The sequence below is a fragment of the Hyaena hyaena genome, unplaced genomic scaffold, assembly GCF_003009895.1.
Source record: "Hyaena hyaena isolate Hyena2069 unplaced genomic scaffold, ASM300989v1 scaffold_3, whole genome shotgun sequence".
Lineage (NCBI taxonomy): Eukaryota > Metazoa > Chordata > Mammalia > Carnivora > Hyaenidae > Hyaena > Hyaena hyaena.
Window position 1 is genome coordinate 874,097 of NW_024080635.1, and position 14,724 is coordinate 888,820.

The window sequence follows — 14,724 nt, forward strand, 5'->3', positions numbered from 1 at the left end:
GTCTCTAGCTCCTGTGCTAGTCTGTAATCCTGTGTCCCATACTCTCGCCCAGGCCCCTCAGGACAGAGTCCTCTGCTGAAAGCCCTCAGTGGGAATTACTCAGCTCCCCTGATTGTCACCAGCTCAAGCAACACTGTGTACCTGCGCTGGTCATCTGACCACGCCTATAACCGGAAGGGCTTTAAGATTCGGTATTCAGGTGAGTAAAATGCAAGGACTCATGAGAAGGGCCACAACCCCGATCCCCTGAAGTTGTCCACGCAAAACACCCCAGTAAGCCATAGACCCCATCCCCATCAATGGCAGAGATGCTACAAGGGGACTGGCAGCCTGTCTCCCCTGAACCTCTCTCACTACAGCTGCACGAGTGTCCCTCACAGTCTCCACCTCCCCTCTTCTGCTCTTTTCCCCACTTTAAGCTCTTCCTTCACGTCTTTTCACACTGCCAGCCTATTGTGCCTTTTGGATAAGTTTATTATATATCATCTGATAATGGATATTATAGGGATATATAGGGATAGGGATCCTATCCCTAACACTGTTGAAACATTAATAAAAGTCCCTAAAAACTGAGAAACCCTAAGATGTGGGTCTCCAGGTGGGAAATGTTAGACAGGCAGGAAAGGATGGCCTATATTTTAAGTCCAGGAGCCTTCGTCCGGCTCTGCCAGCCATAATCACAGGCTGGCGCAGATCAGGGGCCAAGCCAGGCAGACGGCTGACCAGGGCCGTAATCTACAACGGAGCACATAAATAGCCCTGGAAATGTAATGAAATGGAGAAAATGGAATTTATCCAAACTCTTACCATGGGTGTTACTGTCTGCGGTTAGAAAGAACACTTGATAAGCAGCCTGATGCCCATTTCGAAGGGGTGCGGGTCCATGAGCTTCTGGCTGGGCCCTGCCAGCCTGGAGGCAGAAATAAATCATTTGAGACCATGAGGAGTTCCATGGGTGTGGCTTCAGAGAAGAGCAAACCAGAGGAGGTTGAGGAGAGCCTGGAAGGAGAAAGTTCTTTACTGCCTCAGGGTCCATTTTCTCTGACAACTGAACCCTAAATTCCTTTCCAGCCACACACACAGGAGGAAGGGGGGCTTCCTGACCCCCAGGGCCAGTGACCAGCTCTGTCACAAAGCAGCCTAATGATTCCTAGACAAGTCACTGAACCTCTTCAGGCTTCAGTTTCCTTATGATGACAAAGAAACCTTAAGGTTCCTGTCAGGTGAGGTTCAGGCCACTTCCTGGCCGTTCCCGGCAGCTGCTCACACAAAGGAAAATATAGCACATAGTTAGCATTGCACTGTGATGGTTCCTGACCTAGGAACTAAATGCCATTAAGGAGCTGTCCTTCTCCTTGATGTTTTTAAAGACCAATCAAGGGGCGCCTGGGTGGCTTAGTCAGTTAAGCGTCTGACTTTCGCTTAGGTCATGATCTCGCGGTTTGTGGGTTCGAGCCCTGCATTGGGCTCTGTGCTGACTGCCAGCTCGGAGCCTGGAGCCTGTTTCAGTCTGTGACTCCCTCTCTCTCTGACCCTCCCCTGCTCACGCTGTCTCCCTCTCTCTCTCTCCTAGAAATAAATAAAACATTTAAAAAAATGTTTTAAAGACCAATCAAATATTTGGTCACAGTGAGTCAGTGCCCTGAGGCTGGGATTTTTTACTATTTTCTTCACAGTGGTGTTCCCTGCACTTAGAACATCACCTGGCACGTAATAGGCGTTCCAGGTCTACTTGTCAAATAAGTGAATGAAATCAGGTGAAGCCATGAAGGGGCTTCACTGAAGGGGAAATAAGACCATGGATTTTGTGTCCTGGATTTCCAGGGCTCCCTCTCCCCCTACCCTGCACAACAGGATGGAGAAGGATTATTTATTGAGCACCAAGTGCCTTGCAGCGGGCTGGCAAACACAAACCCGTTTGCCTTGTCCAAAAACCTATGAGGCAGGCATCTCAAATCCCAATACACAGGTGAGGAAAGTAAAACTCAAAGAGCTTCCGTGAGATGTCCCAAGTCACAGAGCTAGAAGGTCAGATACAAGACTCCAGAGTCCACGCCCCCTGCAGTCACACTCTTCTGGAACCAACCCCACTGGGGTCTATTTCCTGCGCATCTTTGGGAGCTGGCAGGATTCAAGAGCCTGAGTTCAGCTGCAAGATCAGTACTGCCTCTGGGCCACAAAGCGGACCCAGGGCTTCTTGGTTTTTTCTCTTCTTTTCTTTGGCTTTACTACATGGAAATTGGCCATTTCTCAATATCAACCACTCAGACCTTCTTAAAAAGCAGTGGACCTGGGAGTGGCAGAGACAAGGAAATTGATGGGGGAAGGAGAGAGTGGAACAAAAAGGGTGGCACGTGCAGGAACGAGCACATCTGTCTTCTGCTTGCATGCGGTCCCCTGAGCCTCTTCTTGTTTTTCAGCTCCCTACTGCAGCCTGCCCAGGGCTCCACTCCATGGCTTCCTTCTGGGCCAGACCAGCACCCAGCCTGGAGGCTCCATCCACTTTGGGTGCAACGCCGGCTACCGCTTGGTGGGACACAGCATGGCCATTTGTACCCGGCACCTCCAGGGCTACTACCTGTGGAGTGAAGCCATTCCTCTCTGTCAAGGTGAGGAGCATGTGGAAAGGGGATGACCGGTGGCTCTGATCCTACTCACATCTTGGGTTTGTCCCAGTACCAGTCTCTTCCAAATGTGGGTTTCCTCGTTGGTAATTCATTCATTCAGCAAACATACATTGAGGGTCCATAATATCTTGAGCCCTGGGGATATCCATATGCATAAAACAGTCTCAGGGTTTTCAGAGCAATGAGGGAGATGGATATGTAGCCACATAAATGCAAAATGGCAGGGGAAGGAAGAGCTGTTATCAGGAGTACAAACAGAGTTGTGGGAGACCAGAGGTAAGATGGGACCTACCTCCTTCTAGACAGCTAGGGAGGACCCCCAGAAGAGAGGATGCTTGGGCTTGGACTCCTAGAGCCGTTGGGGTTTGAGGCCAGGCATTAGCAAGGAAAACATTCGAGGCAAGAGCATTTGCAAAACCAGGAATTGGAGAGAGATCAATCATAAGATATGTAGAGCAACTGGGGCTGCCTGAAGCAGTAAGGCAGAGGAGGTGAGGGGCAGAGGGGAACAGGGTGAAGAGAGACCATCACCATACTCATGTCAGCAGTCAAGCCCATGATATGTACCAGGTAGTCTGCATGCATTGGCTTTCATAAGTGATGGGATTTGTTTTCCCTTAAAGCAATATAATTCGGACTAGAGATCTGCAGGAAGTGGCAGCGGGGTGGCAGGGGGGAGGACTCTGGATAATGCAAAGGGTTACTGGAGGGGAGGTGAGTGGAGGGGCGGGCTAAAAGGGTAATGGGAATGAAGGAGGGCACTTGTGATGAGCACTGGGTGTTGCCTGCAAGCAATGAATTACTAAATCTATACCTGCAATTAATATTACATTACGTATCTGAAGAACTGGAATTTAAATAAAAACTTGGGAGAAAAAAAATGACCTATAATCCCATCAGCTGAGATCACTGTGTAACATTTCAGCACATTTCCTTTGATCTTTAATATGTTGTTTACAAAAATGGCATCCTCAGTGCACATAGCTCTTGATATTTCCTTAGCATCTGTCACATAATTAAATACACTTCCTCATCATTATTTCCCACGGTTGTGTAGCATCACAGAAAAACTGTCATTTATTTAAGTATCATCCTAGTGCTGGTCATTTGAATTTCTGTATTTTTTGCTACTGTGAACGGTGCTGCTGTTAAAATCCTTAGAATTCCATCATTATGAGCATCCATATTTATTTCTTAAAATAAATTCCCAGAAATGAGATTGTTGAACCATAACCTGTGCAGAATCTGCAGCTCTTGACATTTACTGCTCTCCAGAACGTTTGTCTTCACTTACACTTTCACCAGCATGGGAAAGTTGTCTTTTCTGCCACGGTCTCAATATTATGTACTGCCATAAAAAAAAATAAAAAAAGAAAGAAAGGAATAACTTTGTCCATCATACCAACAAAAAGAGGAAATCACATTTGGTTTTCTTGTGCTTTGGTTCCTAGTAATTTTGTTCCTAGACGTACTTTTAAGGGACACCCTTGCCTGTGTCTGAGCTTTCTCTGACCCTCTTGCCTGTGCCTGAGCTTTCTCAGACAGTGTGTTCCCAGAGAATGGACTGTCCACTAATGGCAAATATCATTTGGCTCTGGTCTCCGTGCCTCTAACAGACAGGCATTTCTTCTGAAGCTCCCGTTGGAAACTACCATGCCTCTCATATCTGTTTTCTTTTACCACTTCCCAAAATTAAACCTCCCTAGGCTTCTGTGTACTCATCCCCATACTACTTTGTACCCAGCATCATCCCCAAGCTTCCCACTGATGCCCTTCCACTCAACCATTCCCCCTGAGCTCTCTGGAATCCTGGTTCCATGACCAACCAGCAAATACCTTTGGCCACTACCCAGAAGGCTGTCTTGGCTCCATCCCCTCACAGAGACTAGTTCCCCTCTGAGAACACAGATTCAGGGGCCCTTTCAAGTACAGGGTGTTAATCCCCCATTTCCCACATAGCCCAGGACGAGGAAAGGCCTGGCATTCTTCCAATTCTGTACTGCTTCTTCCAAACCATGACTTTCCACTAACAAATATATCTCATTAGAAATCCTATGCCTTCTAACTAGCTTTCTCTCTCCTCCTCCAGCCCATTCTTTCACTACATAGTCTCTCCCTCAGAGATCTTATTCCACCACCAGCTTCCAATACGTGGCAATTCTGTCCCTTCCTCTTCTACCCACAGGAAGTGTTCCTCTTACCTCAGAGCTTGGGGACTGTGTTTTGTCATGAAGATCAAGAGACAGGATTTTACTATGAGAGACTCTTGAATGCTGAGAAACAAACTGAGGACTGATGGATGTGGGGGGGAGGGGAGATGGGCATGGAGGAGGGCACTTGTGGGGATGAGCACTGCGTGTTATATGGAAACCAATTTGACAATAAACTATTTGTAAAAAAAAATAATAATAATAAAATAAAAACAATCTTACAAAAAGAGAGAGAGAGAGAGAGAGGATTTTACTATCTCAGGCTAGGAAGTTATCCTCTGTTGTCTTAGTTATCCACAAGGGAAGAGCCAGACCACGAGCAGTGAGAAACAGCCACCATCCACTTCCTTCACCTGCTGTCTCCAGATTGACTAATCCTCATGCAAAATATCAGTGGGGATCTAAGTCTTTTTTCACAAAAGTTCAAGGAACCAGGGCAGTTAGTTGATCACAATTTGACTAACCTAGTACCACCAAAGGAGTTTAAAGTTAAAGATTTTAAAGTCTTGCTGTTTAGGCATTAAAAGAGCATTAGGGCTCCTGGGCAGCTGAGTCAGTTAAGCATCTGACTCTTAATTTTGGCTCAGGTCATGATCTCACAGTTTGTGAGTTCGAGCCCTACATTGGGCTCTGGGTTGACAGAGAGGGGTCTGCTAGGGATTCTGTCTCTCCTCCTCTCTCTGCCCCTCCCCCATTCCCTCTCTCTGTCTGTCTCTCTCTCTCTCTGTCTCTCAAAATAAATAAACTCAAAAAAAGAGAGCATCATATTCTAATGTTCCTTAATTCTTAATTCTCATTCCTCATGTTCTCCTCACCTCCTCCTTATATACTCATTCCTTCTGTTTTCCATTCTTTAAAGACTCCATCTTGATATCCCAATCACCCTCCCTCTGGACAGTCCATCCTTCCCCATATCATAGTGAAGCCCTGGCCCTGTACCTCTTCTTGGCCTAGTAGCACCGAGTATCACTGTTGGCAAATGTGGATGGGACCTTCCTCTGCTTAACCTTTCCTGGGTCTGAATGAGGGAGGTCTGAGCTCTAGAGTTGTTACAGAAGTGGGGGGAGAGGGGGGTGAGGAACAACAATGGGTACTCTGATTAAATCCCCTCCATCTGTACTAATTCCTGAACTATCAAAAGGCAAATATAGTTTATAAGTGTTAACTTCTTTCAAAGACCACACAAGCTACTCCTACCTAAGTAATATGTGTTCCTCCAATAAACATAGTTTGACCCTACTCCTTTATAAAATAATGACCACAGCCATGTTGCCACACACCTTTGTCTCCTGAGCCATCACCTTGAAATTCCTTTCTTTGTCCTCTTGTGTTAGCACTATCATTTTTTATACCCCATATCTTACCCCTTCTTGATTTTCACTCTCTTTTTGATGGAGTGTAGCCTTAAGTAAATCCCTCATAAAGGGTTCTTGAGAAGGAAATTCTGAGTCTTTAAATGTCTGAAAATATCTTTATGTTTGCCCTCACATAGTTGTGGTTGACCTATCACATAGGTTGACCTGTCACATAGGTTGATCAGGTAAAATTTTAGGTTCCAAATCACTTCCTTCAGAAATGTGTTCCATTATCTATGGACATCTATTGCTGCTGATGGGAAGTGTGATGATTTTGATTCTCATTCCTTCTCAGGGATGTCCTATTTTTTTTCTTTCTCTGGGAACTTGGAGGAACCTGTCTTTTGTCTTCTGAAATTCCATGACGATGTATCTAAGAATGGGTCTCTGTGCATCCCTTTGGCTCCCTTTCAATCTGAAGACTTGCATCCTTCCAGCTGTGGGAAATTTTCATCTGTGATAGTTCCACCCCTCTGCTTTCTCTGATCTCTCTTTCTGGAACTCTGAACTGTTAGATGTTGGACCTGCTGCATATTGACCTCCTGTGTTTTCAGTCCCTTTTTCTCATTTTCAGGTTCTGTCTCTTTGGTCCATATTCTGGGAAATTCCCTTTACTTTTAATCTTCAGCCATTCTATTTAATAATACTTATTTTGGCAATCATATTTTTTAATTATTTTTTATTTTAGAAAGAGAGACAGTGCAAGCAAATGGGAGAGGAGCAGAGGGAGACAGAGAGGGAATCTCAAGCAGGCTTCACACTCAACATGGAGCCCAACATGGGGCTCAATCCCACGATTCTGAGACCATGACCTGAGCTGAAATGAAGAGTCATATGCTCAACTGGCTGAGCCACCCAGGTGTCCCAGCAATCACATTTTTAATTTACAAGGGTTTTCTTTGTTCTTTTGTCATCGTTCTTTATTCAAAGCACTCTGTTCTCATTATATGAATACGATATGTCACCTTGACTTTCTCAAGATACTGCTAATCAAATGTTTCAAGATTATGTATCATCTATTTCCTGAGCTGGGTCTGTTCTTAAAGGAGAACTTTATTTCTTTTCTTTTCTATTTTTAATATTATTTTTATGTCTTTCATACTACTGGTTTTCTTCATATGTATAGTGTTCCTTGATTATTTACATTTTAAAGGAAAGTCTAGATTGATTTTTCCAGGTAGCAGATGTGGGTTACCTTTGTTGTGATATCTTTACTAGGTCTCTGACATGAATTAGAAGTTGAACTGAGTATGTAGTAGAGATGAGCAGGTAGAGGCACAGACTTCAGGCTAAGAGCCCTTATATCCTAGAATTGAAAGAACTTTACTTTGGGATGCCAACTCACACCTTAGCTGCCCTAATTCTCTCAAGGGAGTTCCTATTTTTTTCCTTAAGTAGGAAAGACAACCCTCTCTCCTTTATGTGGAAAACAGATGCTTGAATATCTCTACACTGTATTTTTGGGAAAGCATGGAGGAGAACTGGTCTCACCTGCAGCTTTTAGCTCCACTTCATCTCTCAACACACATCTATCTACAATCCGTCTTCCAAAGTTTTTTTTTTTTTTGAAGTCTCCTCTGCTGTTGATCCTCCCATTTTGCTTTTTGTTATGAGGCTTTTCTGCTTTACTAGTCTTTACTATAATTTTATTAAGGCCTTGGGGGAGAGAAAAGATTCAAATATGTTCTCAGAATACCATCTTGAATCAGACATGCTCATGATATTTTTTCTCTTCGCTAGCTCTTTCCTGTGGGCTTCCTGAGGCCCCCAAGAATGGAATGGTGTTTGGCAAAGAGTACACAGTGGGGACCAAAGCTGTGTACAGCTGCAGCGAAGGCTACCACCTCCAGGCAGGTGCCGAGGCCACAGCAGAGTGTCTGGAGACAGGCCTTTGGAGCAACCACAATGTCCCCCCACAGTGTGTCCGTGAGTCCTTGGGCAGTGGAGATGGGTGTAAGGAGGGGCTGCATATGCAGCTGAAGAGATTTCTGCAAGGAGTGAGCTAAAAACCCCATAATAACAGGGACGCCTGGGTGGCTCAGTCAGTTAAGCATCCGACTCTCAATTTCAGCTCAGGTCATGATCTCACAGTTCATGAGTTCGAGCCCCACAGTGGGCTCTACGCTGACAATGCAGAGCCTGCTTGGGATTCTCTTTCTCCGTCTCTCTCTTTCCCTCCCTTGCTCGCTCTCTATCTCTCTCTCTCAAAATAAATAAATAAACATTTAAAAACATAATTAGAAAAAAGCAGGTACATGGAAGCTGGGGATTCAGGGAGCAGAGACAGGTGGATAGCATCATCTACCAAGTTGGGCTTTCATTTGAAATTGCTCTCAAAGCATTGAGAGACCATTGCACCCTAAGATGTTTCCATAAACCATCACCAAATTTAGGAGTAATCTACTCCACTTCCTTTTAGAAGGAAAAACTGCCAGAGTAGTCACACAAATGTCCTTTGATCACAAAACCCTAAAATGACAGAAGAACAGTTCAGTTTTAAAGCTGGAGTCACAAACTGGCAGCCTCTCGGCCATATCAAGTCTGAAGATACAAGCTGTTGCACTTTCATTTGCTTTTGTTTCTTTGGCCTGTGGTATACCTTATGGAATTTTTAATTGCTTCCCAACATTTTCAAGTTGGGGGAGTTTACACAAAAACCCATATTCCTAACCTTCTCTTAAAAAATGAAGACCTGACTGAAGAGAACTTACAAGAGAACTTACATATAACAGTCTATATTGACTGAATACCACTTCCACCCACCACACCTTTTTTCTGGTGGCTCTGCCCACCCCAGTTTGCTACATTCCCCACCCAGCCCATTTCATTCATATAACAAACCTGCCTGGTAACTGAAAATTCTTGGACTCATCATTACTGCATTAGTCTCTCAGTCCCCAGCTCTGGACTCTTGACAGTGTCTTCCATAATTAATCAATCAATTAATTAATTAATTAATTAATCTTCCTCTATGCCCCTTGTATCGCCAGCTGTGACCTGTCCCGACATCAGCAGCATCAGCGTGGAACATGGCCGATGGAGGCTCATCTTTGAGACACAGTACCAGTTCCAGGCCCAGCTGATGCTCATCTGTGACCCTGGCTACTACTACACTGGCCAGAGGGTCATCCGCTGTCAGGCCAATGGCAAATGGAGCCTCGGGAACTCTATGCCCACCTGCCAAAGTAAGCCCAGGATGGGAGGGTGGGCAAGTGTGGTCCAGTGCCTCCCACCTGAACTATACCATACATGGGGAAGAGGAGAAAGGAGGTATCACAGGGGATTGAAGTGCAACCTCTATTTGAACTCTCATCTAGAATCAGGAGCTGGGGAGATGCTTACTCCTTTAAGGAAGTACTTCTCAGCATCTTATTAAAAAGCTGCTTTGTCTAGGAGATAATTCACATATTCAACATTCATGACAGTTAGTATAGAAGTATGAAGATAAAAGGTTGTGACACCTACCAAAAAGAAGCTTATAGTCTGCTGGAGTGGCAGACAAAGTCAGGAAGCAGTGATAATGGGATATGAGGATACTGTAACGGGAGTGTGTGTAGGAGGAATGGATATAGCACAAGGGGCAGGCACCTAAGTGTGTCTGCCTCTCCTTATGCATTGTTAATTGTTTCTGTTTGTTTCTTCAAGACAGTTTTCAAGGTCAGGGTCCCTGGGGAAGCAACCCTGATACAGAGGTTTGTTATGGAGTACTCTTAGGATCACTGCCACCTTCTGTAAGGGAAGGGGAGGAAGCAGCATTGGGAAGATGGCAAAGTTGAGCTCTGATGCACTATCAGTGAAGTCCTCAGCTGACCCCACATGGAGCTCTGAAGCTGGGATGGTCCTTCAGAACTGCCACAAGTTGGAGCAAGGGACCTTTCTGCCTGCACAGTGACCAAACTTGGGGTACAGGATGCCCCAGGAAGAGGGCATGATCTAGATGGGAGGACTCTCCAGCCAGTGCAGTCTGAAGAGGGCTAGCAGCTGAGGGTCATTTACCAGCAGCTGGGAAGGAAGTCCTTTGATCCTAAGTGGGGGTCTCAGTGGCCCGCCACAGCACTACAATAGGGATATACTTGTAATATTTACTTAATCAATAAGGATGTGATAGAGGTAGGTGTTTGTAACACAGTAGAAGGAAATGGCTTGTCAGTGAGCAGTAGAAAGTCTGCAGCTGGGTGGGAGAAGGAATGATATCCTCTCTACACCTATGATTCAAGTCACTGTTGTCTTTACGTATCCAAATTTAGACCCCACAACGGACTATAACCATGTATGTGGCAGAGCAGAAGTCACGAGGGTGTTAACAGCTTTATCACAATGAAGGCCCTCCATCCAGTGTAGCCTTGGCCATCGGACCTCATCTCACATGCCAGCCAGTGGCAATCTGCCGTGCCCTGTTGAGGAGTAGTAGGAGGCTTCTGCTGCACTCAGAGAAAGGACAAGGAATTGACTGGTAGTGTCTGCCCTGGACACCAAGGACACACTGAATCTCTGCCTCTAGCATAGTGGCTCCTAACCAGGGTACACATCTGAACCACCTGAGGAGTTCTTAAAAATGCACATGCCTGGACCTTATCTCTAGAGATTGTGAGTCATAGGTCCAGCGTACAGCCTGGGCATTTTAAAAGCTCCTCAGGTGCTTCTGGCCACACTTACAGTTGAAAATCACTGCTCCAAAAGTAACATCATGCAAGTCACTGCCATGTCTCACATTCTGCTCATGAGCCCCAATACAGTTAAACAGGTCTCATCTTTGTCATCATTCTTACTACTCAGAAGCAGCATATGTCCCTCCTCTTGGGGCTGGCTTTTCACAGAGCATTTTGTGGTTTCTTTTTTAGTCATCTCCTGTGGAGAGCTCCCCATCCCACCCAGTGGGCACCGCATTGGAACACTGTCTGTCTATGGGGCGACAGCCATCTTCTCCTGCAATTCTGGATACACGCTGGTGGGCTCCAGGGTGCGGGAGTGCATGGCTAATGGGCTCTGGAGTGGCTCTGAAGTTCGCTGCCTTGGTGAGTGACCTCCCCAGACCTATCCTGCTCATTTTTCCTCATCAAGACAGGTGGTTAGAGCCTTCTAAAGCTGATTACAGTTTTTGAACAACATCATTTTACCTATGGCATAAAATGCTTAATCCAAACACCAGCTATTGGGCATCCACCATGACTAAAACCCTGAGCCTACTTCTCTTGGGGCACCCAAAAGAATGAGAAAATTTTCAAGTCAAAACAGAATTATATAATAAGCAAATGACAAAAGCACAAAAATAACCTGGCTTACAAAGGACAAAGTTATGGTTTCCCCCATGGATAATGCATTCCCTACCAAACCTTAGGTTCTAAGGTTTTCTCTCCTCTCAATTCTTTCTTGGAACCCTTAAGTCCAAAGGAGGGTCCTAGCTACACAGACCTGACAACGTAGATTTGATGGTCTGTTCCGGACTGAACAGTGCTGCCCTCCCACTGTCTCAGGCTTCTTGTTAGGGATACAGTCGTGAATTATTTCCATACAAGCCAAAGAATACCAGTGGAAATGCTAGGAATATACTCTACCCAAACCCCACTAGTAAGAGTAATCCACCTAAGTTAAGCTGTCTGTGTCTTTTGCCACTCAAGGAGAAGGAAAGATGGGGTTAGCCAGATCACCTCTTTGTGCATAGTCATTTTTAACTCAACTGGGCTTTGACTGCCTTAATGTAGACCAGTTGCCCTCAATTCAGTAGATGTTCAGTCAATGCTAACTGATGAAAAACAGAGGGAGACAATCCCAGAGGCAGGAAGGTGACGGTGATCATTTCTAACCCACAGACAGATACAGAAACTACAGTTCAAAGATGGCTGGCCTTTTGGGATTCAACCTTGGGATTTGGGGATGCCATTTCTATCATGTCTAGGATTCCCAAAGTCGTTCCTGGATGGCTACTCTCAGGGGAAGGTGGGGAAAATAATGGATGGCTGAGTCCTTGGTCCTCTTCCTCACCATCCCTGTCTCCCCGACCCTGACCAACCCCCACTTATCTTCTATAAACTCTTCTTCAATTTACACTCTTTCCTCATCTCCCACCAAAGCTGGACACTGTGGGACCCCTGAGCCCATCGTCAATGGACACATCAACGGGGAGAACTACAGCTACAGGGGCAGCGTGGTGTACCAGTGCAATGCCGGCTTCCGCCTGATCGGCATGTCCGTGCGCATCTGCCAGCAGGATCATCACTGGTCGGGCAAGACCCCTTTCTGTGTGCGTAAGTATGTTATCCACTCTCCCTAGTCATGGGCTCAGACTCAACGTGGACTTTCTCCCTTGTCCTCTTGATTAGGTTAGCTGGAGGTGTTGTACATTTGGTTACTTTTTTTCAAAGACCCAATCATTACATTTCAGTTTTCTGCATCATTAATTGCTGCTTTCGCCTTCACCATTGCCCCTCTTTGTGGTTTCCTTTGGTTAACTTGTTTGTCCATTTTCTAGCTTTTGAGCTGCAAATCCAATTCATTTATTGTCATTCTTTCCTTTTTTTACTGTTACTGATATAAGTGCCTAAGGTTATGACATTTCTTCCAATAACTGCTCTAATCGCATCCCATACGTTAAAATAATTCACATTTGATGGTTGATTAGAAATTCTGTAATTTGGGTTACAAGTTAATTTCTTCTTTCACTGAGAAATTTTTTAATAGTTGTTTTCTTTCAATTTCCAGGCAGAAAGGACTTTTTTATTTTTATTTTGTGATTCATCTCTAATATTATTGCACTGTGTGTAATATTTCTCCTTTGAGGAATTTATTGATGCTCTCTTTATGGCCTAATTGATCAACTGTTATGAATGTTCCATGTGCCTTTATAAGAAGAAAGGGAATTAGGGTATAAAGCTCTGTATATAATCCATAAGATGTGCCTTGATTTTGTTGTCTGTACCTTACTGACTTTTGTCCATTTGACCTATTTTGCTCCAAGAGGTGTGTCTCAAAGTTTTCTGTTCTTATTGGTCTTCTATTTTTTTCTTGCATTTCCTGTAGTTTCTGCTACACAAAGGTAGTTGCTATGTTATTTGGCACATACTCATTCAGAACTATTATATCTATTGCAAATTGTCATTTTAGCCTTTAAAATGTCTTCTGTCACTTTTAATATTTTGTAGTTTGACTAACACTTGTCCTGATATTGGACTTACAAGTGCTACTTTGTCCTTTTTCCCTTTGCCTGGTATACTTTGAGCCATCCCTGTTTTTTAGCCCTTCTGAATCTTGTACACAGGAAAGAGTTGGGCCTTGCCTTATGAGCCCATTTGAAAACCATTTCCTTTAATAGGTTAGTTATACTCGTTCACATACATTGCTGTGATTTATATGTTCGCTTACTTCTTTCAGTTTTTATGTAACTATTATGGGTAAGAAATCATGCTCAGGAATTTCTCTGTGTGATGTTTTCCTTACTACCCATTTCTTTTGGTATTTAGGGAAGTTTGTAGGCTTTTATGCCCATTTCCTATAGTCAGTACACTCTCCTATAGTCAGTACACTCACATACCAGGATCCTTTTTCAGTTTGTTCACATTTAGGATGGACTTTCTCTTGCCGGCAGTGACTCTAGATCAATATGGGGCCGTTCCCAGCTCCTCTCTTCTTTTCCAAACAGTCTTGCTCTCCACAAAGGCCTGCAACAGAAGCATGAGAAACATTTGGCCTGGGTGGTGTGTTTGTTTTTCCACTTACACATAATTTAAAGTTTATAGCATTCTCTGTCTTTTGGTTATGCTGCAGGCCTGGGCTTTCTACAGTTTTATTTGTTCTTCTTGTTAATCTGCATTTTTCTCTCTTTTTGGATGTAGATGACCACCATTATTCTCAGCTGCCTAGAAGTAATTTGGAAAATTCTTCACTTTTTAAAGTTCCCTGAAATGAGCCTTTGTGTAAAGTGCAGGTTGTGTTGTTTAATTTTGTAATTCTTCTTCATTTGGCTCTTCCTATATGAGATGGAGCAATATAACAATGAGACTTATTCAATGAACAATGCATGAAAAATTAGTCATAATAGCTGCTTAAATTTTAGGGTTACACAAAGCAAGACCCATCTCTATCCAGTCACTCTTCCAGACGGGTCTAAACTAAACATGTGGTTTCCTCCAGAAGATGCAAATTCTAATGCCTTCAAGGAACTGGCACAGAATGTACGTGCAGAGATGTGGGTTATAAATAATAGGGAATGTTGGAGTCAGAAAATAAATGGAAAATGTCTGCTTAAGATGTTTAATCTTAGGGGCTCCTGGGTGGTTTAGTCAGTTAAGCGTCCGACTTTCGCTTAGGTCATGATCTCGCGGTTCGTGGGTTCGAGCCCCGCGTCGGGCTGTGTACTGACTGCCAGCTCAGAGCCTGGAGCCTGTTTCAGAGTTTGTGTCTCCCTCTCTCTCTGACCCTCCCCTGCTCACGCTGTCTCTCTCTCTCTCTCTCCTAGAAATAAATAAAAAAATATTTTTAAAAAAAAGATGTTTAATTTTAGACCTGGTATGCACTGAAAGGCAGTGTAGTAAGGTA

General features: G+C 44.3%; 1 protein-coding gene across 1 annotated transcript in view; it reads left to right on the forward strand.

Moving 5' to 3' along the window:
* CSMD2 (CUB and Sushi multiple domains 2) overlaps window positions 1-14,724 on the forward strand; it is a 597,675-nt gene that overhangs the window by 524,828 nt on the left and 58,123 nt on the right. Inside the window, exons 48-53 of the mRNA XM_039231736.1 lie at window positions 53-199; window positions 2,421-2,609; window positions 7,933-8,118; window positions 9,183-9,377; window positions 11,034-11,207; window positions 12,264-12,437. Coding sequence (XP_039087667.1) covers window positions 53-199; window positions 2,421-2,609; window positions 7,933-8,118; window positions 9,183-9,377; window positions 11,034-11,207; window positions 12,264-12,437 — 1,065 coding nt within the window. The remainder of the gene's footprint in view (window positions 1-52; window positions 200-2,420; window positions 2,610-7,932; window positions 8,119-9,182; window positions 9,378-11,033; window positions 11,208-12,263; window positions 12,438-14,724) is intronic.